General features: G+C 38.5%; 3 protein-coding genes across 4 annotated transcripts in view; 2 read left to right on the top strand and 1 right to left on the bottom strand.

The window, feature by feature from the left end:
- Positions 1-22,900, bottom strand: part of nf1a (neurofibromin 1a) — a 93,147-nt gene that overhangs the window by 25,968 nt on the left and 44,279 nt on the right. For both annotated transcript variants that reach the window (XM_051861368.1, XM_051861370.1), the window contains exons 35-37: positions 22,461-22,571; positions 1,709-2,141; positions 247-587 (exon numbers count right to left, since the gene is read on the bottom strand). In XM_051861368.1, the coding sequence (XP_051717328.1) occupies positions 247-587; positions 1,709-2,141; positions 22,461-22,571 (885 nt within the window). The remainder of the gene's footprint in view (positions 1-246; positions 588-1,708; positions 2,142-22,460; positions 22,572-22,900) is intronic.
- Positions 6,622-9,438, top strand: LOC127495011 (protein EVI2B). Its single transcript, XM_051861371.1, has 2 exons — positions 6,622-6,869; positions 7,151-9,438. The coding sequence occupies exons 1-2, from the start codon at positions 6,850-6,852 to the stop codon at positions 8,673-8,675; spliced, it is 1,545 nt and encodes a 514-aa protein (XP_051717331.1). The 5' UTR covers positions 6,622-6,849; the 3' UTR covers positions 8,676-9,438.
- Positions 11,866-19,592, top strand: omgb (oligodendrocyte myelin glycoprotein b). The gene is made up of 2 exons (XM_051861372.1): positions 11,866-13,946; positions 15,831-19,592. Exons 1-2 carry the CDS (start codon positions 13,933-13,935, stop codon positions 17,008-17,010), a joined length of 1,194 nt encoding a protein of 397 aa, XP_051717332.1. The 5' UTR covers positions 11,866-13,932; the 3' UTR covers positions 17,011-19,592.

Below are 22,900 nucleotides of genomic sequence, written 5' to 3'. Positions count from 1 at the left end.
TAACAGGTTTATGATTCTAACTGTGGGGCGGCAAGTTCAAGAATGGCCCCAGTTGAACTGAAGACACAAAGCAGCAGTATTAGCATTTCTAATCAGTTCACCACAACAAAGACAGAAGCCTGCGAATAAAAGTCTCATTGTCAAAACAACAACAGCTTGATGCATTGGACTGTTCAGCCAAAACTCAAGCTGTTAGGCTGAAAACAGCCTGAGCATGGCCGAAAACTCAAGCTCAATGTTTCTCACCTCAGACTGGGGTCAGAGCTTCCCAAGTTGAGGAGGGCGATGTTGAGCAGGGTGCCAGGAACATCTTTAGGCCTGATCTTGGTGTGTTGAGGAATTGAGTCCGGTTGGGAAAGCTCCCAGCGTGTCCGGATGTGGATGATGGACTGAACGATGGCTTCGCACTCCTGGTGCATGAACGTAAGAGGAGTGCCCTGGTTAGCAATAGTCAGAGTGAACTGGTTCTCGTCCACCAGGCATATCTCCTCAATCTCTGAAGCGTAGTATATGTCGTTCAGGAAAACGGGCTGTCCTAGGACACGTGTGCGTTCAGCCGAGGTCACTTGTACAGCTGTTGATCCCACCTAGGTAGGGCAATGATATACAGTCAATCCAAAATGTATTCAGACACTTTGAACATTTCATTCATTAGTACAGTTTATTCACTATAGTTTAAAAAAATGGTAATAAAACATGAGAAGATCTCAGAGTTAAACTGTGTCAGAAAAAAATTATCTTAATTATGTCAGAAAACACATGGTCAGGTCAAAGTGTCTGAATAATTTTTGGCTCCAAATTTTTATCAATTTTAATGTATGAAGAATTTTTGGGTATAATGTGTCACAGTTTAGTTTATTTTGCTATCCTCACTTACAGAAATGAACTATAGTGTCCTGAACCACTAGTAAAAATATATCAAAAATATCTGAATAATTTTTGGTTTGACTGTATCAGTACCATATCAGTTACGAGCCAATATTACAGATTTTACTTTATTGAATATTTAATTGTGCATGCTCATTTCTTCTGTTTTTATAATTAGATTACCTTTGCTGTCATCTAATGCTCACTTAATAAAAAAAAAAAAAAAAAAAACAAAACAAAAAAATTAATAGAAGGTAAATCTTGATCTTTAGCAGATCACAAAATGAATATCCTTTTTGTTTTATATTGTCCATTACAATGATGTGATGCCTACATTTTTGTATAATTTATTTATTTATATTTACATTTTTATTGTTTATTTTATTTAGACAAAACTTGAGAATTTCAATATTGGTCATCTATCAGTTATCGGCCATAACATGAAAATCATTATCAGCTTTAATACTGGTGCATCCCTAAATGTCCAGCAGTAGAGTTGAAGGGATAGTTCACCCAAAAACTAAAATTCTGTCATCATTTACTCTCCCTCAGATCTCACCCACCACTGACTATCATAGTAGGAAAAAAAAAATACTATGGTAGTCAATGGGTGGCGAGATCTGCTTGGTCACAAACATTCTTCCTAATATCTTCCTTTGTGTTCAGCAGAACAAAGAAATTCATACAGGTTTGGAACAACAATTTGAGGGGGAGTAAATGATGACAGAATTTTCATTTTTGGGTGAACTATCTCTTTAAGGAACATTGAAATGTAGCAAATATTTGTACCTAGCCAAACTCAAAATAACATCTGGGTTGAGTTTTAAATTTTTTTTTTTACCTTGATCGAAACCTTTGTGTCCTTGTGTGCCAGTTTCAGAGCATTATGGAACACTTTAAGGTCCTCTTCCAATGCCAGGGTAGCAGCGGGCAGCTTCTGCTGCTCGGGTTCGATGTGTTCAGCTAGACGTGCAGGCGAATCGATAAACAGCAGCTTCTTGCTCCCCTTGAGACCGGTCAGTAGTCGCTCGTGGTATTTGGTGTACTCTCGCACCCAGGTGTTACAGTTGTAGATGTAAACGGCAGCCACATTCTCATAGGCAAAGTTTGGAAAGACCACAAACCACTTGGATAAGAAGTCCGTCTTGAAGCGGTTACTGGGGCCTACATGGGTGAGGTCTACTACGATCTCGTAGTGCTTGGCGTAGTATGGTTTGAGGGTCAGCAGGACATGGTAGATCAGAAGATCACCATTGATTTGTCCAGTTTTGAACCTAAGAGAAATAACAATTACAATTCAGGTTTGAATTTTAATGTCTTTTTGGTTGTAAAGCGGATGGGTTGCACATCTTTGAGAAGTGTATTTCTGGAAATAATGTCCAAAAGCACAAAAAAGCATTTACTGGGGTTTTATATTTTATTTAGCAAGCATGTAAACACTTAGATCATAGATGGAAAAGACCATTTACAGGCAATAGAGGCAATTTAGTAAGGAAAAATATGGTTTTTAAGGTTTTTTCGACAGTTATAGCGCCACCTATTGCCCAATCTCCACCACTTTTTTTGGGTGTCCTCAGATTGTGCCCATACATATGCGTGTTAATTTTGGTGAAAATATCTCATTTCGTTTTGAAGTTATAGATACTTATATATACACGAGAGCATAAAAAAATGACCCAAGAACATCTTTGATTGAATTTTTTTGGCACTTCCTATCAAAATTTTGACATTTGGGCTTTCACATGTAGTTAATCAGCTTAGGTTCTGTTTCTCCTACGCTGGTTTCGTCTCGATCGGACTAACAGTTTCGAAGATATTCGCAAACATTTTTTTAAGCGCTAAATCACAACGTTGCACAAACCATAAGCCGAAACCTGGCAAGTCTGGTAACGTTGGACTCGGCAAGGATTCAGGAGTCTAAGGACGTGACTCCCATGAAAATAAGTTGACCACACCCAAAGTTATACACATTTTCATCCAAAACCATTAAAAACATATGTTTTTAAAAGGTTTTTAACAGTTATAGCGCCACCTATGGTCCGATCTGCACAAAAATTGGTGTGCTTCTTTAGAGTCATATGCTGCATTTTTCGTGAAGTTCTGAGTTTTCATTTAGGTTTTATAGGCTTTTGGGTATATTTAGCCATGCCCATTTTCTAAATGACCCTGTTATAGTGACCCAAAGGGTAAAGTTCAACATTTTTTTGTTAATTATTGATCTAGAGAGTCCAGAGAATTGTCCTGCACTTGTTTCGTTCCGATCGGGTGAAAAACTTAGGACTAGTTCGCAAAAGTAGGTTTTTCACGTATTTGCGAATAATTAATAAACGATTTGATTGACAGCATTGGTTCTTGAGGCAAAGTTGTTCAGCATGAGGAGATCTTTCAAATGATATGCATATTGTGTGGATCTGTGAAACACCACGTGATTACTGAGGTGTAAAAGTCATTAGCGCCAACTAGTGGCTGATTTCTTTCAAAATTCTTACAGACCTCTAGGCCCATGAGTCGATCATGCACACCGAGTTTCGTTCCGATCGGCCTCCGTTAACCTCATCTAATAGGTGCTCAAACTTCATTGGCCATGTTTTTTGAGATACGTCAATGTCCTCATAGACTATCATGCCCCCTTGGACCAAGACACTGCATACCAAAGTCGATAGTGTTATAGTGTCACCTAGTGACCAAAGATTGAGCCCGTAACACGTGTACCGAGTTTGGTGCAAATATCTAATTTCGTTCTCGAGTTATAGCCATTTTAGTAAAAGTGGCTCCGCCCTAATCGTACGTTTTGGCGCTCCTTAGCGACCGTGAACCAAAATTTCTACTTTTTTTTTTTTAATAATTATTGATATTCAGACTCCAGAGAACATTTCTGCACTGGTTTGATTCCGATCGGGTGAAAAACCTAGGACTAGTTCGCAAAAGTAGGTTTTGGACAAAATTCAAAATGGCGGAAAGATTTGCAATGAAATCAGAGATATACATTTTGTTTGTTTTGAGCCAAGGATTACAATGATATAAAGACACTTGAGTCTACGACAAACGGTCTGAGTTATGAGCCGTTTCGCATTTTTGATCGCTGTAGCGCCACCTATTGGCCGATTGGGGCCATAACTTCTGATGTTCTCCCCAAATTGAGGACTATCATCTGGCAAAGTTTCAAGTCTCTAGGCCTTACGGTTTGGGCTGCACGATTCATTTTACGGTGGAAGAAAAATAATAAAAATCCTTACAATTACAATAGGGTTTCAGCACTACGTGCTTGAACCCCTAATTAAGGAGCAATAATTGAATTTAAGGATATATGCCAAAACCACTACACATGAACTTTTACTTCAAACATTAAAAACACTTCAAACATGAGCAGCCTGTTCTATTTCCTTTAAAGAACCATCAGACAGCTTACACAAGAATGGAAACCTGTAATCCAAATTTAACCATGTTTTCTACCGTTATAATCACAGGTCAAAAGCATCTCAACTGAAAAACACCATCAAGCGTGGGGACAGGAAGTGATTGTGTTCTGCACTGTGATATATCAAGCCTCATTACTTCAGGTCGTTGTTCTACACCTGCCAGCGCTCCAGATACATCTATAAGAAAGCTTCTATATCCACTTTAGTAAGTACTGCACCAATTATCTCTAAAGCTAATGTGTAATTGAGAGTTTGGAAAACAGAAGGGAGGAAAACAAACTACTCATTAGCCCGTGTTAATCTTTTTATAATACAGTTTAAGTGGCTAAACAGTCCTAAATAATAAAGGTATCGTAACAAAATGTTTGGAGCATTTAAAATCCATATACACCAATTAAAATTACAGTTATGTGTGTTAAATGATTGAATTAGTATGATTTTGAATGTTTTTGAAAGAAGTCTCTTATGCCCACCAAAGCTGCATTTATTTGATCAAAAATTCAAATCATTTTTTTTTTTTCTATTTTAATAGGTTTTAAAATGTAACTTTGTCCTAAATGTTTTTTTTTATTATTTGAAAAATATTTTTTTAACATTATAAAATGTCTTTACTGTCACTGTGATTATTTTAAAGTGTTCTTGCTAAATAAAAGTAAACACTGCATCGTGCCTGTACTGAAAAGTTAAATCAACTACCACAATATTCAAAAGAACATGTCCTACTGAATAATGGCACCTTTTTTTTTTACACAGATCTCAAAATACAGTGACAATGCAGACCACAGAACATGTCATGTCCTACACCACCACTATCCAAGAGCAAGAAGACCTCAAAATTTCATTTGCGACGTCGAGTTTGCCTGCAACTGGTGCCTCTGAGATCAGCTGCTTTATTGACGCCCAGTTAGCATTTATAGTGACTGCCACTGCTGGGGGCGTCATCCTGATCCTTCTAACCTCCACCATAGTGTTGGCATGTACCATCTCCAGGCTGAAACGTCGTCACCGGACCCCTCGTCCATCCCGAAGCAATGCGGATCTGGTGAGTGGAACAGGCTATTGGGGCACCGAGAGAAGAGAGGGAGGAATTGTGGGCCCGGGCGAAACCAGCGTTCTACTGGAGGACGTAAAGACCGATGGTGAAGAAGAAGAGGTCCAAGATGGCGCGGCAGGGCCAAGCCACTACAACACTTCTAACGCAGCCACCGACTCGGAGAGCGTCCCGACAGCCATGCAGAGCTCAACCTCTAGGGATTCATGCATAGATCCCATAAGTTTGGAAAACATGCCTCTGATGGTGTAAAGTATAAGAGTTTTTTTTTTTTTTTTTATGCTGGGCTCAATGACATTTTTATTTCTCTTTTTTAAATAAATGGCTTCAACAGTTCAACTACTGCAGTAAAAAATTAAGCTAACAAAAGTGCACAGTTACAAGTGGTCTTACAGAATTTGAGAAATGTTTAACTAACTACAATTATCTGCTTATCCTGTTAAAAAGAAATGAATTCAAAGATGAAGTCAAAGCAGTTTTTTCCAATCAGCTCTAGAGATCTGTTTAGTGAAGATGACAAGGACAATACGTAAATGAAATTTCGGTGTATTATTGTATATATATATTGTTTAACCTCAGCTTTGTGTCACACTTTGGCTACTTTTTAAAATATGAACAGCAGCATCTACTCAGAAACCGATGAGCATATTCACTGTAAATAAAAACCCAAATAGGTAACTCCATACACAACTGTGTATAACAGAACAGGACAAGTATATGGTGTCATTTCTATGTCATTGCAGTCACCAAACTGAAGTGCAAAAATAATGATTTTTGAAACATTTATCTGCCATTGGTCAGTCAAACTGTTTGGATCTACCAACCTGCGAATGGCTCACTTATAGATGACTCTACCTGTAAAGCAGGGACTGCAGAAATCTTTAAAATTAGCAAAGCAATGCCATTCAACTTTCCAGATCCTTTAATAAAGAGCATTCCTTAAGTTTTTGTTATCTCAGAACTCTGACATCAATAAAAAATAAAATAAAATTCAATGCTAATGATAAAATTCTTGTTCAGTTTCTTATTTACAATATGATTTTGAAATTTCCTGAAGTGTTGCTTGCAGTGCAAAACTCACTGCAACGATGAGACTGCTAAGGTAGTTAAATGTTATTGGTGGTTGAAAGGTGGGTGTTCAGTAAAAGGAACTTTTCAAGATTACAAAAAAAGAGGCATGAGATCATTTCCCTTTATACGACTTCTGCTCTACGTTCTTACTCATATATATATATATATATATTTGTGAAGATAACAGCTGTTTCTTTTACAAAATGAACAGCAATGCTCCAAAGCAAACCTCAAAAAAGCCTAATATCCTGAGACGAGAGTTTAAACAGAAAAGCGTTATACAGTTTTACACAGTCTGTCACCACAGTCTTTCCTCAGGAAAAAAAAAAAAAAAAAACCTCTGCTATTAGCAGAAACAAATGCAGCCATTTCACAGCTTCATTTCCTGTCAAGTGAAGTGACAGTTCCGTATTCATCAGAATATACTTCAGTCTTTAACTAATGCTGCAGAGGATGCCTGGGTAAGATTACATTCTGCTGTTTCGTCTAGCATAAGCCAATGATTATATTAATTGACATTGCACAACAAAACCTTTAATTTGTATTTTTTTTTTACATTTAAAGTAACTACATGATACAACAACATATTAAGTAGAAAACTAGTTTTCCAGTCTTGACTTTTAGCTGAATTCATTGAAAGTATTCACTTTATATTAAAAGTATATTGCTTGTGGCCTTTAAGAATTTAGGAGATGAAACGGTCTGTTGAATCTTATGTGCAAAAATGTCTCTTTTTGGCAAGATTCTCTAAGGACACCATGAGGACTACTTTTTGCACACTTGTCTTCCTCTTCTCTCTACCATGGAGCCTAAATGGCCATTTAACAACCAGCCAAAAGAATATTGGCGTAACAAACACAGCAGACGATGCATCGGGGCAGATGAACTACACTACTGATTCTGGTACAAACAACGTGGTTTCACTTTCAAAAAGTGCTCAGACGCAGCATGGCATCGGGCTGAGGACACCCGACGGTGAAGACGATACATCAAACAAGACTAAGAGAAGGAACATACGTGACAGCGAAAACAACTCGACTACTACGCGAGCACAATCTGAAGGGCAAATAATAAAGGAAGAGGTAACAACTCCACAAAGGGAACTACAAAAACCGACAGAAGGTTCCCACAGACCGCATGCATCTCTTTTGCAAACAGAGAATGCTACAGAATCGAATGTCTCGAATGAACCGCCCAATGCCACATGGACAGATGTTTTGCCAGAAGTAAAGACAAGCAGAGGACCTATGGAGGTACAGGAAGCCACTCAGGAAACACCTTCTACTTCTCATTTCACTGGACTCCGTAGTGCGCATACAAATAAAACAGTCTTGGAGGGCAACAACAATAATACACATGGAGACGTTCATACTACCCAGCCCACAATGGAGACTACAGACCAACCAAACCCAATGACTCATGCCCACACTTCCGCAATAACAACGGCAACAGATTTCAATACGACTGTAAGCACCAGTGGTATGAAAACCACAAAGAGGGGAGCCGTCACAGACAAGTGGACAAGCACTCAAGGTCCTGATCTTAAGACTTCATCCATGATTAAGCCAACAAAGAAGTTGACGACCACTGAGAAAACCACCAAAAAGCAAATTTACCAGCAAGCAAACCCAGGTCCTGCTGTGGCGTCTGTGATCGGTATCACTTTTGTCTTGATGTTCATAGCGATCATACTTATCTTGTTAAGGAAGCGCAAACTGCAGAGAAAGCGGCTTGAAAACCCTGAATGGGCCGGACCCTCGCCGTTTCTGGATGGCGATGTTCAACCGAACATGGCAAATATGGATGAGTCCGAGAACATCAACAGACATGGCTTTAACCAGGTGTCTATTTCCAGATACCTCCCCCAACGGCTCTCCAAACACCTGACGCTTGGGAGGAACACAAGTGAGGAAGTTCTAATGGGGGACATCCTGCAAGTAAGCACATTCGGCAGACAAAATCCAGATGAGGTCCAAGCCCCTAACGGGAAGCCAAAGGTTGCTCAAGACTCAACTGAGAAGAAGGAAAATGAAACCCAGGAAGGTCAAGCATCCGTGGATTCTCTGGACACCAAAACATCTGTGTCAGGAAGTGCACAAGAACCTGTGCAGACTGATGGCCTCACTCTCTCTCCGTCTTCTGGCATGGACACTACAGTTAAACCTCCACCTTTAGTGTCTATAGATCTTGATTCCCTTTCAGAAGAAGCAGCTCCTTTGCAAACATCAGATGGGGGGATTGTTCCACCTGCTCCACCACTGATCTAATCGCACGTAACAGACAATCTTCTCTGCTTCTGCCTCTACAAACCACTCAAACGAGATAACCAACACACTCATATCTGCTTTCTAAAAGTCAAAATACGCAAAGACCTTTTTTTTTTCTTTTTTTTGCAAAGGATTTACAACCTACTGCGCTTGTTCAAGACTCTAAAAAGAAGACTGCTCAACAGGTGCTGTTTTCTTTCCTGCACTGATGTATTGAAACACATATTTCAAGACATATTGAAGAGATTGTGTTATTTTATTATTCATTAGACTCTAGTTATGTCACAATTGCTGACCATGATTTTCTGCTTGAAAATGTTTAAATGTGTATATCTGCTAAAGGTCAGTCAAAGGTTAGTCAAAGGCTAAAGATTAGTCATTTAAGCAGTTTGAAAAGCAACAATCTACTATACAATAACAATGTCTCATTAAAAGTTCAAATCAGCACATTATGGTGTTTTAAGTCTTGGTCAAGGCTGTACTATTCCTCAGGTAAAACGGTGTGTAGTTATGAGAATGCATGGCTAGCTTGGACAAAAACTACAGCATGTGCAATCTTTGTGCCTACATGTACTGCTTCACGGGTGTAAACTAAAGAGTGAATTTAACCCCAATGGCCAGTTTTCTAATTAATTACTGCACTGCTAAAGCCACTGGGTGCATGTTTGAGCTTAAAACCTCGAGAAGCTGTCAAAAGAACATTACAACAGACAGCACAAGCTCACTTAAACCACGCACTCAAAATAAAAGTGTTGCAACAACACGGTCATGCTTCCTTCTTTCCTTCAGCTGTAAAACAAAAAGCGTAAATGTTATTATTTAAAATATTCAAATCAACTTTATTAAAACTTTATTGTACCTTACTGGAGCTCATCTAACCTCTAATGCCAATTAATCATATGTGACGCTGGACCACAAAACCAGTCATAAGTCACACGGGTATATCTGTAGCAATAGCCAACAATACATTGTATGGGTCAAAATGATCAATGCCAAAAAAATCATTAGGATATTAAGATCATGTTCCATGAAGATATTTTGTAAATTTCCTACCGTAAATATATCAAAAATTTATTTTTGAGAGTGGATATGCATTGCTAAGAACTTTAAAGGCGACTTTTTCAATAGATGCATCTTGGCCAAATATTGTCCTATGCTAACAAATCAACTGGAAGGCTTATTTACTTAGCTTCCAGATGATGTATAAATCTCATTTCCAAAAAACTGACCCTTATGACTGGTTTTGTGGTTCAGGGTCACATATGAATAATTAGCATCAGAGAATACAATTGCCTGTCACAATCAATTCTTTAATTATACGCAAGTACAAACATTATGTTTGCTTGAAAAAGGCAAACAAAGTTGCTTGAATCACACAAATAAAATATAAAGATTAGGACAAAGGATACAATGGACACTCACTTGACATTTATAAAATTATAGCTTCACAAACTCCAGTAGAAAGATGCTGTCTAAACACTGTCAGACTATATCTCAAATGGTGTTCTGTCTGCACCAAGACACAAATGAAGAAATTCAACTGAACCGAACACCGTGAAAATCACTCCACAACCGGTTCTCGGTTTCCAACGCTAAAAAAAATCTGTCTAGGGATATAGGCACTACTGAAGTACTACTATTGAGCAAGGTAGGAAGTTAGTACAAGTAGCATACTGTGCGTCTTCTGCAGAGCGATGAAAGCAGGGCCTGTGCACCGTCTGCAGCAGAAGTGAGAGGAAATGTCACAGCGAAGTCAAATTGGGAAACAGACCACAAGACTATTTTCTCCCTTTTGATTTCTTTTCAAGCAAACTTTCTTCATCCGGTGGGATTCAGTTACACTTCAGTGGTTACATGAGCCAATAACTTTAAACTACTTCCTTGAGGCACAATAATAATAAATAATAAGATTATTATTATTTGAAAAGCATACCACAGTATTTTTTTGTGAGGGTTACGACACATTTTTAATTTCTTCAGAACAAGCTCTTATTGGTATGATTTACTGCTGCAGGATTTCTTGCTCAATAGCTCAAAGCCTCACTCTGCTGCTTTGCAGGTGTTCACACATTTGCTATGCTGCTTCGCTCCACGGCTACATTCATACCTCACTGGTGCTCTTAAAAGTTGAACATGCACATTCAAAACACTAGGTGGAAACAGATGGAAGACAAGTGGAGCATCTATCTATCCTTCCATCCATTCATCCATGAAGATTTTTAGTTCAAACACTAGAATTACAAGAAAGAGTGTGTGTACATATATGTACACACACACACACACAGTACCAGTCAAACGTTTAGAAACATTACTATTTTTAATGTTTTCAAAAAAAAAAAAAGCCTCTTATGCTCATCAAGCCTGCATTTATTTGATCAAAAATACAGAAATAAAAACAATAATGTTGTGAAATATTATTACAATCTAAAATATTGTTTTTCTATTACAATATACTTTAAAATATCATTTATTTCTGTGATGCAAAGCTAAATTTTTAGCATCATTACTCCAGTCTTCAGTGTCACATGATCCTTCAGAAATCATTCTGATATGATGATTTATTATCAATGTTGGAAACAGTTGTGCTGCTTAATATTATTTTATAACCTGTGATAACTTTTTATTCATCAAAGAATCCTGAAAAAAGTAAAAGAAAAATAAATATTTTGTAACAATATACACTACTGTTCAAAAGTTTGGAGTCAATATATTTTTTTCTCTCTTTTTTTTTTTGGAAGAAATTAATATTTTTATTCAGCAAGAGTTATATTGTTAGAAAATATTTCTATTTTATATAAATGCTGTTCTTTTTAACTTTTTATTCATCAATGAATCCTGAAAAATCTATCACAGTACCCAAAAAATATTAAGCAGCACAACTGTTTCCAACATTGATAATAACTGAGTATCAAATCATCATATTAGAATGATTTCTGAAGGATCATGTGACACTGAAGACTGGAGTAATGATGCTGAAAATTCACCTTTGATCACATAAATAAATTATATTTTAAAGTATATTAAAACAGAAAATCATTATTTTACATTGTAATAATATTTCACAATATTACTGTTTTTTTTTCTGTATTTTTGATCAAATAAATGCAGGCTTGAGTATAAGAGATTACTTTCAAAAACATTAAAAATAGTAATGTTTCCAAACTTTTGACCGGTACTGTCTCTGTGTGTGTGTGTGTGTGTGTGTGTGTGTGTGTGTGTGTGTGTGTGTGTGTGTGTGTATATATATATATATATATATATATATATATATATATATATATATATATATATATATAACAGATGCACCGATGTATCGGCCAACAATCGGTATCACCTGACAAAAGCTATTATTATCACTACCGGCCATCGGCTCGATTGTTTAAAAGCTACCGATGATCAGGGCCGATTATATCCTGTCAATCAAAAGGGTGCGGAAAGACGTGTTCAGACTGCAACTCATACATACTGTGTGTGAAGAAAATCAGTCTTGTTGAATTTTAACATATTAATGGTTTATAAATAGTGACGCTAAAGCAGGCTCTTTTTGACCCTATGAATCACCCGTAGTTCAAGCCAGGGTTGCCAGGTCTGCGGTTTTTTTTTTCCCTACATCAAATATTATTTGCAGCGCCTCCCATCCAATAATCGCAAAAAGATTTGTGCTTTGTTACTTCTGATAAGAATTAAAGTTTCAGTTTTCAAATTCTGTCAATTTAATTATGAAATTCAAACAATAAATGGCGTTTTGACGCTCTTAAATGTGACGTGTCAGATCGCTGTAACGCCTCAGTTCAGGCGGCAGCTCGGAGCGCAAATCTTTTCTTCCTCTTCAATACAAGTTAAATCTCGAAAAACATGCATGAACATCAAAGGTATGTTGAAATATATTGTACAACTTACCAGAATGTATCATGTCTCATGAAATCACTTTATTTGTGTTTCAACCGTGGAAAGACGTCAATAAAACAGCTTGTGAACAATATGTCACATCATGTCACTTTTACCTCAGGAATATTTTCCAATGTTCACAGTTCCTTATATAAAAAACACTAGAGGAGCTTATTTACTGTTAATTATGTTTATGCAAATTTGCCATGAAGACAAATGCTTATGAAAACTACCTTATGTGATACTTTTATACAAACATTTCAGTTTTTATTTGAGTGTAATTATTATATCTGAAAATAAACAGCAGCTGAATATAATACCTCTGCTGTTAATTGTAACCTCTAATATTGTAGTGTACCAAATGAGAGGTTCCCTGTATAGTTTGCAACATTATTTGGGAGAGATTTTTTTTTTCCTTAAGAAAAACCAAACTATCGGTATCAGCATCAGCCAATATTCTGAATAATCGGCTATCGGTATCGGCAAAGAAATTTAGTATCGGTGCATCTGTAATATATATATAGTGAGTTTAAACTCACAGACCTATACTGAAATCCTTAGGAATGGAATTAAAAACACCTCAACTAGAGCACTGGAGCGCATCAATAAAAACAGCTGTCACCTAAATGAGGACATGGCCGTAGAGGGATATTAAACCACATCAGCCCGTCTTCTGCATTTAGCTGCGTCACACAGAATAAATCAGCACTATACGGTAACGTCGAGCAGGGTTCATTTATCAAAGCACTGGGCTGTGTGAGGAATGGGATATCTAAACATGGTACATACAGAGACCATGACATGAGAGTGAGAGAGGGATTGAGAGAAAAAAGAAAAAAGAAAAAAATCAGGGAGATGATTTGGTGGCGTGTGCAGATCCGGAATATAAAACACCAAAGTCAGCACCCCCCACCCCCACCTCATCAGCAGCAGTATGGGTCGACTCTGTGCTGCATTTCACCACCTCCCCCTCCCCACCATCCCATGATTCTTCAATCTCCCTCCCTTGGTCCCTCCTTTCTCTCTCTACCTCCTCTCACAGCTAGCCCTGAAACAAGTGCTGTAAGCAGGCAGTCAGCAGCAGCGGAGGCTTTCCAAGGGTGCAAATACACTGCATGACCATGCCTGGAAGAACGGAAAGGCAGGAAAACGGCTAAGAGAGGGTAACTCACGGCTGCCAATGAGGGTGGGTAGAAGAGGGGGAGCGAGATCAAAAACGGACAGGAGTGCGAGACAGTGAAGATGGACCCTGCGGTCATAAAAGACTGAGAAAACAAAACACCAAAGCAATCTAAATCACCTTCTACTGCTCTAGAAAAGGGGGAACAGGAAGAGAGGTCAGAACGGACAACAACATGTACTCAAAGTAATGGAAAGAATCAGGTAAGCGATTTATGACATGAAAGACATGCATAAGGAGTGTTTAAAACATGCAATTAAGTTCAACGTACATGATCAATTGCAAAATGCACAGTGATGCTAGGTCAGAGCGAGTCTGCAGTAGAGGATTGTTATTCAAAAAAACAGGGACACTTCTATCAGAGTACAAGACTTTTTTCCCCCTAACAATTTCTAGATCTCTTAACATTAAGTCTTTAGACTGTGGCAACTTGAAACTGCTCAAATGGACTTACTAAGGTAACGCAAATGATTTGGGCTTTAATAATCACCACTATTTTCTGCATCCTGACGTGGCGACCCAGAACGTGCAACTTTCTAGAACAGAGCATGACATGACTATGTGCACACAGGCAGAGATACTGTGCAACGCTGTCCCTAAATGCCCCACAAATGAGTGGGTGGGAGGGGATACAGCTAACATCTCACTGCTGCAGCATGGCAGGGTAGCTCCTGGCAGAGCCTCAACCTATTAGCACAGAGCCATTTAGAGAGAGAACTGGGCAGATCCGTATTGGTTGTAACAGCGAAACCTGTTGTTAATGGACAGAGAATGCTCAATAAATGATACTGTCCCTGTGGCATGACGCTTTGTTGATGTGTTACATTGTGTGAATCAGGAGTGTTGGAGTGATTATACAAGGAAAGTGACACATTAAGGTGTGAGTCTTTGAAAAGTGCTTTTATAATAAGGTGTGATGGGCATGTCTTGCAATAGTTGGGACCAAGCGTGGACATGTCCTCATAAATAGTTCAAATGATTGCTACACACCTCTGCAAATCTGTAAAGGACCAAGCTATAAAACTGTAAAAAAATAAAAATAAAAATAAATGTTGAAGACAGGGGGACAAAAAATAATGCATTGAGGGAACTGAGGTTCTCTTTGTTGTAATTTTAAGTTGATTTGGTCTGTAAAGAACAAACGATGATAAGGTTCACAAGAACATTTACCATATTGTTCCGAATGTACGCCAAATACGCATAAAACGAGTAATACGGTGTCAAAGTGTAATGTTAGAAGATTACAAAAGCAAAACGACAGTTTTAAAAAGGCTAACGGTCAAAGAAAAGCTCATCGTCATGACTTTCATGTTTGTGTGCCTCGCTGATGGGACCAAACTTCCCCCGTATGTGATTTTTAAAAGACGGTACCCAGATTTCACTACAATAAGATGATTTTCACTATGCTTTCAAATGCTCTCGTGTGTATCTGTGTAAGTGCTCGGTGTAGAGCGTCAACAATGTCTATTTTTGAAGCGTTGATCACTGTAGCCAATCACAGACCTATCTGTTGAGTGCGTGAACACAATGGCCAAACAGAGGCATATGTTGAGCGTGTGAACATAATGACCAATCAGGTGTTTAAAAATCTGTTCAACAGTGCTCAAAATGCTGGTATTTTTTAAAATTTAAGTAATGACTTTGTTCCAAAGTCGGTATTTTTGACAACACTAATGTGTGTTTAAAAGTTGTACTTTGTGATCGTTGGTACATTTTACCAGTATTTACCATACTTTCAATACAAAAGTTAAATATGAAAAAAATATGAAAATTATTTTCAAATAAAACATTTTCTTTATAAAAATTTCTCTTTATAAAATACAAGATTTGGGCTTCAAAAAGCCTTTTTCCAAAAGGTACATCTTGAAAAAGGGGGAGGTTATATTATATTAGGAACAATACGGCAACATGGTACATGCTAATCATATTTGTAGTTCCAACTTCTACTGGGATACCCGGGACTCGACCTTCCACTAATATCTAAAAGAAGGCTTTGGTGTATCTAGTTAGCATGGATACTAATAATTTACCTTAAAAAAACCCCAAAGAACAAAGGTTGTGACAAGTTTCTCTTTGTCTTTTTACAGGACAGCCCACATCACCCCTGCCTCCATGCCGGCTAACCTGTTGCTCCTCCTCCTGTTTGGGGTGCGTGTGCTGGCCATTTGCCCACCAATGTGCACCTGCAGCAGAGGCCATAGAGTGGTGGACTGCTCTGCCAGAGGATTGGGTATACTTCCTGACAGCCTGCAACACAACATTCACTTCCTCAACTTGTCTCATAACCGGCTCCAAGATCTTGATGGGCTCCTCAATCATTTTGACCACTTAAGAACTTTGGACATCTCCTTTAACCATCTGCACCACCTTCCTGTAGGCCTGCCGAGAGCTCTTTGGGATATACGTGCCTCTGGAAACTACATCCGTCAATTGGAAAAGAATGATACGGCCTACCACTGGAACCTTCAGAATCTAGACTTGTCACACAACTTGCTGGAGCGTGTGGTCTTAATAAACAATACGTTGTCCAATCTCCAAGCTCTCAATCTAAGTCACAACAAATTCTGGACTGTCCCGACAAACATGCCCTACAATTTGGAGATTGTGGACCTTTCTCACAACTACTTGTTGCAGATCCTACCTGGCTCACTGGATCGCCTTCCCAGACTGTCGAGATTCTACCTGCATGCTAATCGTTTTACCTCATTAAGTGAAGGTGTCTTCAATCGACTAGATGGACTGCAGCTCCTCACACTTGGAGACAACCCATGGGCTTGTGAGGATGAAGAAAATATAAACCATTTGCTGACTTGGATGCAACAAACCCCTGCGAAAGTCTTGGGCTGCCCCTGCTACACCAGGCCCACATGTGGAGAGGTACACGTGGCTACTAGGAGAACCTGGCACTCAGCCGCATTCACAGAGCCGCCACTGGGTGCCGACGCCCGTCATCCTATCCACCGAGCTCCAATGGAGGCAGTTACTTCTGGATCCCTGTCCAAGTCAGCCCAGTTGAACGTAGCTCACAATCCAAGCCCTGTTAATACCTCTGGGGCGGGCGTGAAGGTATTAATCGTGGGTGGAGGATTTCTCACATCAACTCCACATAGCCTGTCCACACAGTCAAGCACAACAATCCGAACACGTAGCACCAAGAAGGTCCTTCCAGACAAAGCTCACAGCACAAGCCATCAAATCCACATATGCAGCTTTGAAACCACCATTTTGAGCCTTTTATGTACAGTTGTCATCCCAAGTGCTTTGTGATTCTGCATAACAATCTCTTGAACTAGGACCTGCTGACTTGAGTTTAGAAAACAAAAAAAATCCACAAAGAATGCAAAACGAGAGACTCACTTTATTTTCACATTGTTCTGGCTACTTTTAAGCATTCTTCAACGTATGCAATCTCTGCCTGCTTCCAATAAACTTTCAACCTTCTACTTAAGGTGACTGGGTACTGTATGGCCACGCATATTCAACATCTAGATGCATATACAAGTACACTACAAGTAGCAGTTTCTTGATATGGAGAATGGATTGCTCTTTCCAATGTTATGCTTGAGCATTGACAGAGATTTGTGCATTTCATTGTTTATATTATGTATCAAACTAAAACACTGTGTAAAGTGTAAAGCTGATGTGTTCTATGAGTACAGACATGCTGCCTTTAACTGTTGAAATAAAAATACAAATCGGAAAACCCATAGCATTTTACTGCAATTATATAAAGTCAACAGGCCATGCAGCAGGACTGGAAAATGACAAATGCTTCGACACACAGTAAAGCCGAGCTGACAGTCCACATCAAAAAAGGTTTCAACTAAATGGAGCTATACAAGCGCGCAGGTCTCATGCTTATAATGGGGGAAATTCCAGCAAACATTTATTCACTTTGGCATGTAGGTTGTATAAGTAAATTAATCCTTACAGATAAAATAAGTCATTTTTGATTTGCATAATTTCACAAACAGCGTGAATGATTCAGTGGCGACACGTTTTCTCTCTTTTAAAATGTGCAAATGGCGTCACATTACTACAATGCATCTGTTGATGGAAGTTGATGGAATTGTCACTTGCACAATCGGGCCAGTGTTGCATCGTCACTCAAGCTTATCTAAAGTTTATTTGAGTATTTAAATATTTCGGGTATGGCACATGATTCTGGCTATACAACAATGACATTCCCAAGTATTCATATTATATCTAAACAAAATGCAGACAAAAATCCACCACTTTAAAAGAGTCCACAGACATGCACAACAACAATACGAAATCAATGCAAATTCTGAAACAGCCCTTTTACACTGTGTCCTAACCAGACACGACAACACGTGAGAAAATGTATCTGTACGTAATGTGTCTATATACAAATAAAACTAAAACTAAAGAAGAACATGATGTTGTATTTTAGCCTTTAAAAATGGTAAAAGTATGATCTATCACCTGATATACAAACTCTTGTTTATAACTCTAACTTCTACATAAATAGTCTGGATTAGTGACCAACCTATGACTACTTGAGACTGATACGTCCTACAGCTGATTTAAAGGATTAGTTCACTTTAAAATTAAAATTTCCTGATAATTTACTCATCCCAATGTCATCCAAGATGTTCATGTCCTTCTTTCTTCAGTCGAAAAAAAATTAAGGTTTTTGAGGAAAACATTCCAGGATTATTCTCCTTATAGTGGACTTCAACAGATCCCAAATGGTTGAAGGTCAAAATGACAGTTTCAGTGCAGCTTCAAAGGGCTTTAAACGATCCCAGACGAGGAATAAGGGTCTTATCTAGCGAAAACGATCGGTCATTTTCTAAAAAAAATAAAAATGTATATGCTTTATAAACACAAATGCTCGGCTTGCAAGTGCTTCTGCCAGACCGCCTTCTGTATTCTTCAAAAAGCTTACGCTGAATGTCCTACACCTTCCCTATTCAACTTACGGAACTAACGCAGCGCCAGTTCCGTTTTTCCGTAATTTGTATACGGAAGGTGTTCTGGCGGAAGCTAGATATTTGACTTCATATCTTGTTTAAATATGGATATTTTTTATACAAACACATCGCTTCACTTCAGAAGGCCTTTATTAACCCCCGGGAGCCGTGTGGAGTATGTTTATGATGGATGGATGTGGATGGAAGCACTTTCTTCAGCTCATACTCGTTCACTGCCATTATAAAGCTCAGATGCATCAGGATATTTATTAATATTTCTCCGATTGTGTTCATCAGAAAGTAGAAAGTCATATATACCTAGGATGGCTTGAGGGTGAGTAAACCTTGGGCTAATTTTAATTTGAAAGTGAACTAATCCTTTAAAGCCTTATGCCTTTAGTCACATGGCAGAGGGAATAGACCTTAAAAAGTATGTATAGAATGTAAGAATATGTATGTAAGAATAAATATGTATATATAATGCTGGGTGAAATTGATATGAAAAACTACAATTCCATCAAACCCAATTATATAAATACATAAATAAAATCAGTGCTAATAAAATAAATTAGGCTGTAAAAGCTACACTGTTGATTTCAAAATCTAGAAAATTCTTCTGACAATTTAGATTCCCTAATATCCTACTTTAGTTCAACAGATTCAGATTCAAGTGTGACATCAGTGCCTGTATATATCATCAATTAAAGGGATAGTTCAAACAAAAATGAAAATTGTCATCATTTACTCACCCTCATGTCATTTCAATGTTATTCAAAATATCCTCTTTGTTTTCTACAGAAGAAATTCAAACAGGTTTGGAACGACATGAAATTTTCCTTTTTGGGTGAACTATCCCTTTAAGTGGAAGAGTTTTATGGAGGAAATAAAAAAAAAAAAAAAAAAAAAAAAAAATGCATCTCCGCCTCTTGAAAGGGTGTTGGTTTAAGTACTCAAATAAAGGGCATCATTTCACTCTGTCATTCACACTAACATCCTTCTAGAGAACTGAAACACACGAACAATCATCCATGGCAAACGGTAAATATGACTATTTTATATAAATGAGTTATTTTCAAGGTGATGGTATCAAACCCAGTAATATTGTCAAAATTTGGATGTCTTATATAGCATAGGGCTGGACGATTATGACCTAAAATCAAAACCTCGATTAATTGAACGTTTTACCTCGATTACGATTAATGTACGATTATTTTGTTTCTGTTTTTATTTTTTGCCCTCAAAGTTTACTTACAAGGTTCGTACTGTAAATATGCTTGATTATTATTAAAGGTGGGATATTTTTTCCTATTGAAAGTGATCTGACATAATAGCTCACTTTCAGCAGTTATTTTATCTATGGTTCGTAACATTTCTTACAGATTCCTGCTCGTTGTAAATCAGATAAATTAGCACAGTACCAGTACGTAATGAGAGCGACTGTGTGTGTGAATTAGTCATACCGTCCCTCTATTAATTGTGAAGCTGTGGGTTGTAAATAGTTACTTCAAAAGTAGAAAAATATATGCTATAATAACTTTTGAGTTTCTAAGCTACTTTAGTGATAAATCACAGGACAGCGCTGACAACTAGTTTCTGCGTTCCTCTCTGTGCACACGATCTTTACGTTTTGTGCAGCTACTGTTTGAGTGTTCGTACCATAGTGCGGCTGCGCGAGCACGGCAGCTCGATATAATAATACACATCCGATCGCCTAAAATCCGAATGTCCAAACTGGCAAACCTTAAAACACATACAACTGACAAAGTTTAGTGAAGACGCAAGTAAAAGTAATCTCACTTCAGGGCTCGTGAGCCGTCTCTGTGTTGACTCGGCATTGCTTTCATACCACTGACTGGACAGGACGGAGTCACGTGGCTACACACACGGTAGTATGTTTTTAAGCGGGAAGTATTAACAGGATTAAAAAAAACGAAATAATCTACATGGGAAAATTAAGTTGGTTACAGGTTCTGAATTTCAGTTTTGATTACTTTTCGATTAATCGTCCAGCCCTAATATAGCATTATAGTAATATAGGCCTAGTTATTAAATACTATTAGAATGAAACATTTAAAACATCAAAAAGGAATATTATAATTTTATTTTGTTGTTTCCCTATTTTAATAGTGAGAGAGCTGAATATGTCTTCCAAAACTCATATACTCCTACTGCTAGTGGCTGTTATGATTACAAGCTATGGTCTTACCAATGGTACCAGCCCCACAACCAGCTCCACTGACGCCAAAAACACCGGCTCAACAAACACCGGCTCAACCGGCACCACAAACACCGGCTCAACCGGCACCACAAACACAGGCTCAACTGGTACCACAAACACCGGATCAACAAACACCGGCTCAACCGGCACCACAAACACCGGCTCAACAAACACCGGCTCAACCGGCACCACAAACACCGGCTCAACAAACACAGGCTCAACCGGCACCACAAACACCGGCTCAACAAACACCGGCTCAACCGGCACCACAAACACCGGCTCAACCGGCACCACAAACACAGGCTCAACTGGTACCACAAACACCGGATCAACAAACACCGGCTCAACCGGCACCACAAACACCGGCTCAACAAACACCGGCTCAACCGGCACCACAAACACCGGCTCAACAAACACGGGCTCAACCGGCACCACAAACACCGGCTCAACAAACACAGGCTCAACCGGCACCACAAACACCGGCTCAACAAACACGGGCTCAACCGGCACCACAAACACAGGCTCAACTGGTACCACAAACACCGGATCAACAAACACCGGCTCAACCGGCACCACAAACACCGGCTCAACAAACACCGGCTCAACCGGCACCACAAACACGGGCTCAACAAACACGGGCTCAACAAACACGGGCTCAACCAGCACCACAAACACAGGCTCAACTGGTACCACAAACACCAGCTCAACAAACACAGGCTCAACTGGTACCACAAACACCGGCTCAACAAACACGGGCTCAACCGGCACCACAACCACCGGCTCAACCAGCACCTCAAACGGCACCACAAACGCCGGCTCAAACACCACCTCAAACGACACCACAAACGCTGGCACAAACACGGCCGGTACAAATAACAGCACAACCAACGGAACCACCACAGGTACAAATCCCAGCACTTCTATTGCTGCATCTCTTTCACTTATGGGGAGCATGGGACTGCCTGGACTGCTAATTTACACTGTCACCTGCACTGCGGTTCTTAAACTCTTCCACCAGTCCTGATCATCAACACCAGGAGTTGACAAACCACCCGTGTTTGTCAAACAGCTAAAACCTAGACATTTCACAAATACTTACTGCTCTGATAAATACTTGCACATTATAAAAATCTAGAAACGTGTATATGATTGTATAAAGAATTCAAATGAAGAATAAAGATGAACCACTTTTGTTGACATTGTTGGCATTTTTAAATGACCTTAACACATGAAGAATGGATGGGTGTAATGTAATTATTAAGCGGTATGTATGTGTCATAATCTATACAACGTCATATAATGACATACTACAGTGTGACGTCAATAAACCAATTATAAAAGTTGCTATTCTGCTATTCTGTGTATTTATGCAAAGCTTCTTAAAGGCCATTTGATTATTTAAATACGCAAAAATTACTTAAGGAAAGAGAACAAACATGACAAACAGGATACAGGAGGAGTGAAACCTAATGCCCAACTCAAAAGTTACACAAAAGTTAATACAGTTAGCAACAGGCCGGGCATTACACAAAAAGAGACTGAATCAAAAATAAAGCTCTTACCTGCGGGCAATGTAGTAAAATACAGGGTTGCCATTCTTAGATGTGCCAGCTTGGTAAAAGATGTTAAGGGTCTTTAAAGCTTTGAATTCCTCCTTCTCATGGACTTGATGCCTGAAAAATAAGATTTTTTTTTCTCAGATTATAAATTATGGCTGCTAATTTATTAAAAATCACAATTTTTTTGAATATTTTTACATAACTATGTATTTATATAACGTATTTTTCTATGTATTTATTTTAAAAAATCCACACTAGAATATAAGATGCACTGGGACAAATCACAAGTTGCATCACTGTATAAGTCACATTTTATTTCAAATAATGTAAAAATACAAGTAAATTAATCTTAAGGTTTTCAAACATTATAAACACTATAAATATGTAGTTTTGTCCTCACTCACACACACACAAAAAAAATGTTCAAGTTTATCAGTATAGAG

Source organism: Ctenopharyngodon idella, chromosome 15 (genome assembly GCF_019924925.1).
Source record: "Ctenopharyngodon idella isolate HZGC_01 chromosome 15, HZGC01, whole genome shotgun sequence".
NCBI lineage: Eukaryota > Metazoa > Chordata > Actinopteri > Cypriniformes > Xenocyprididae > Ctenopharyngodon > Ctenopharyngodon idella.
The sequence above is the reverse complement of the archived record's forward strand: the minus strand, read 5'-3'. Positions and strand labels throughout refer to the sequence as shown.

What these genes read in the sequence shown, in the direction of transcription:
- LOC127495011 (XM_051861371.1), top strand. Translation starts at nt 6,850, where the DNA reads ATGCTGCAGAGGATGCCTGG. An exon ending in ATGCTGCAGAGGATGCCTGG is followed by an intron (nt 6,870 to 7,150) that starts GTAAGATTACAT and finishes CTTTTTGGCAAG; the next exon opens with ATTCTCTAAGGACACCATGA.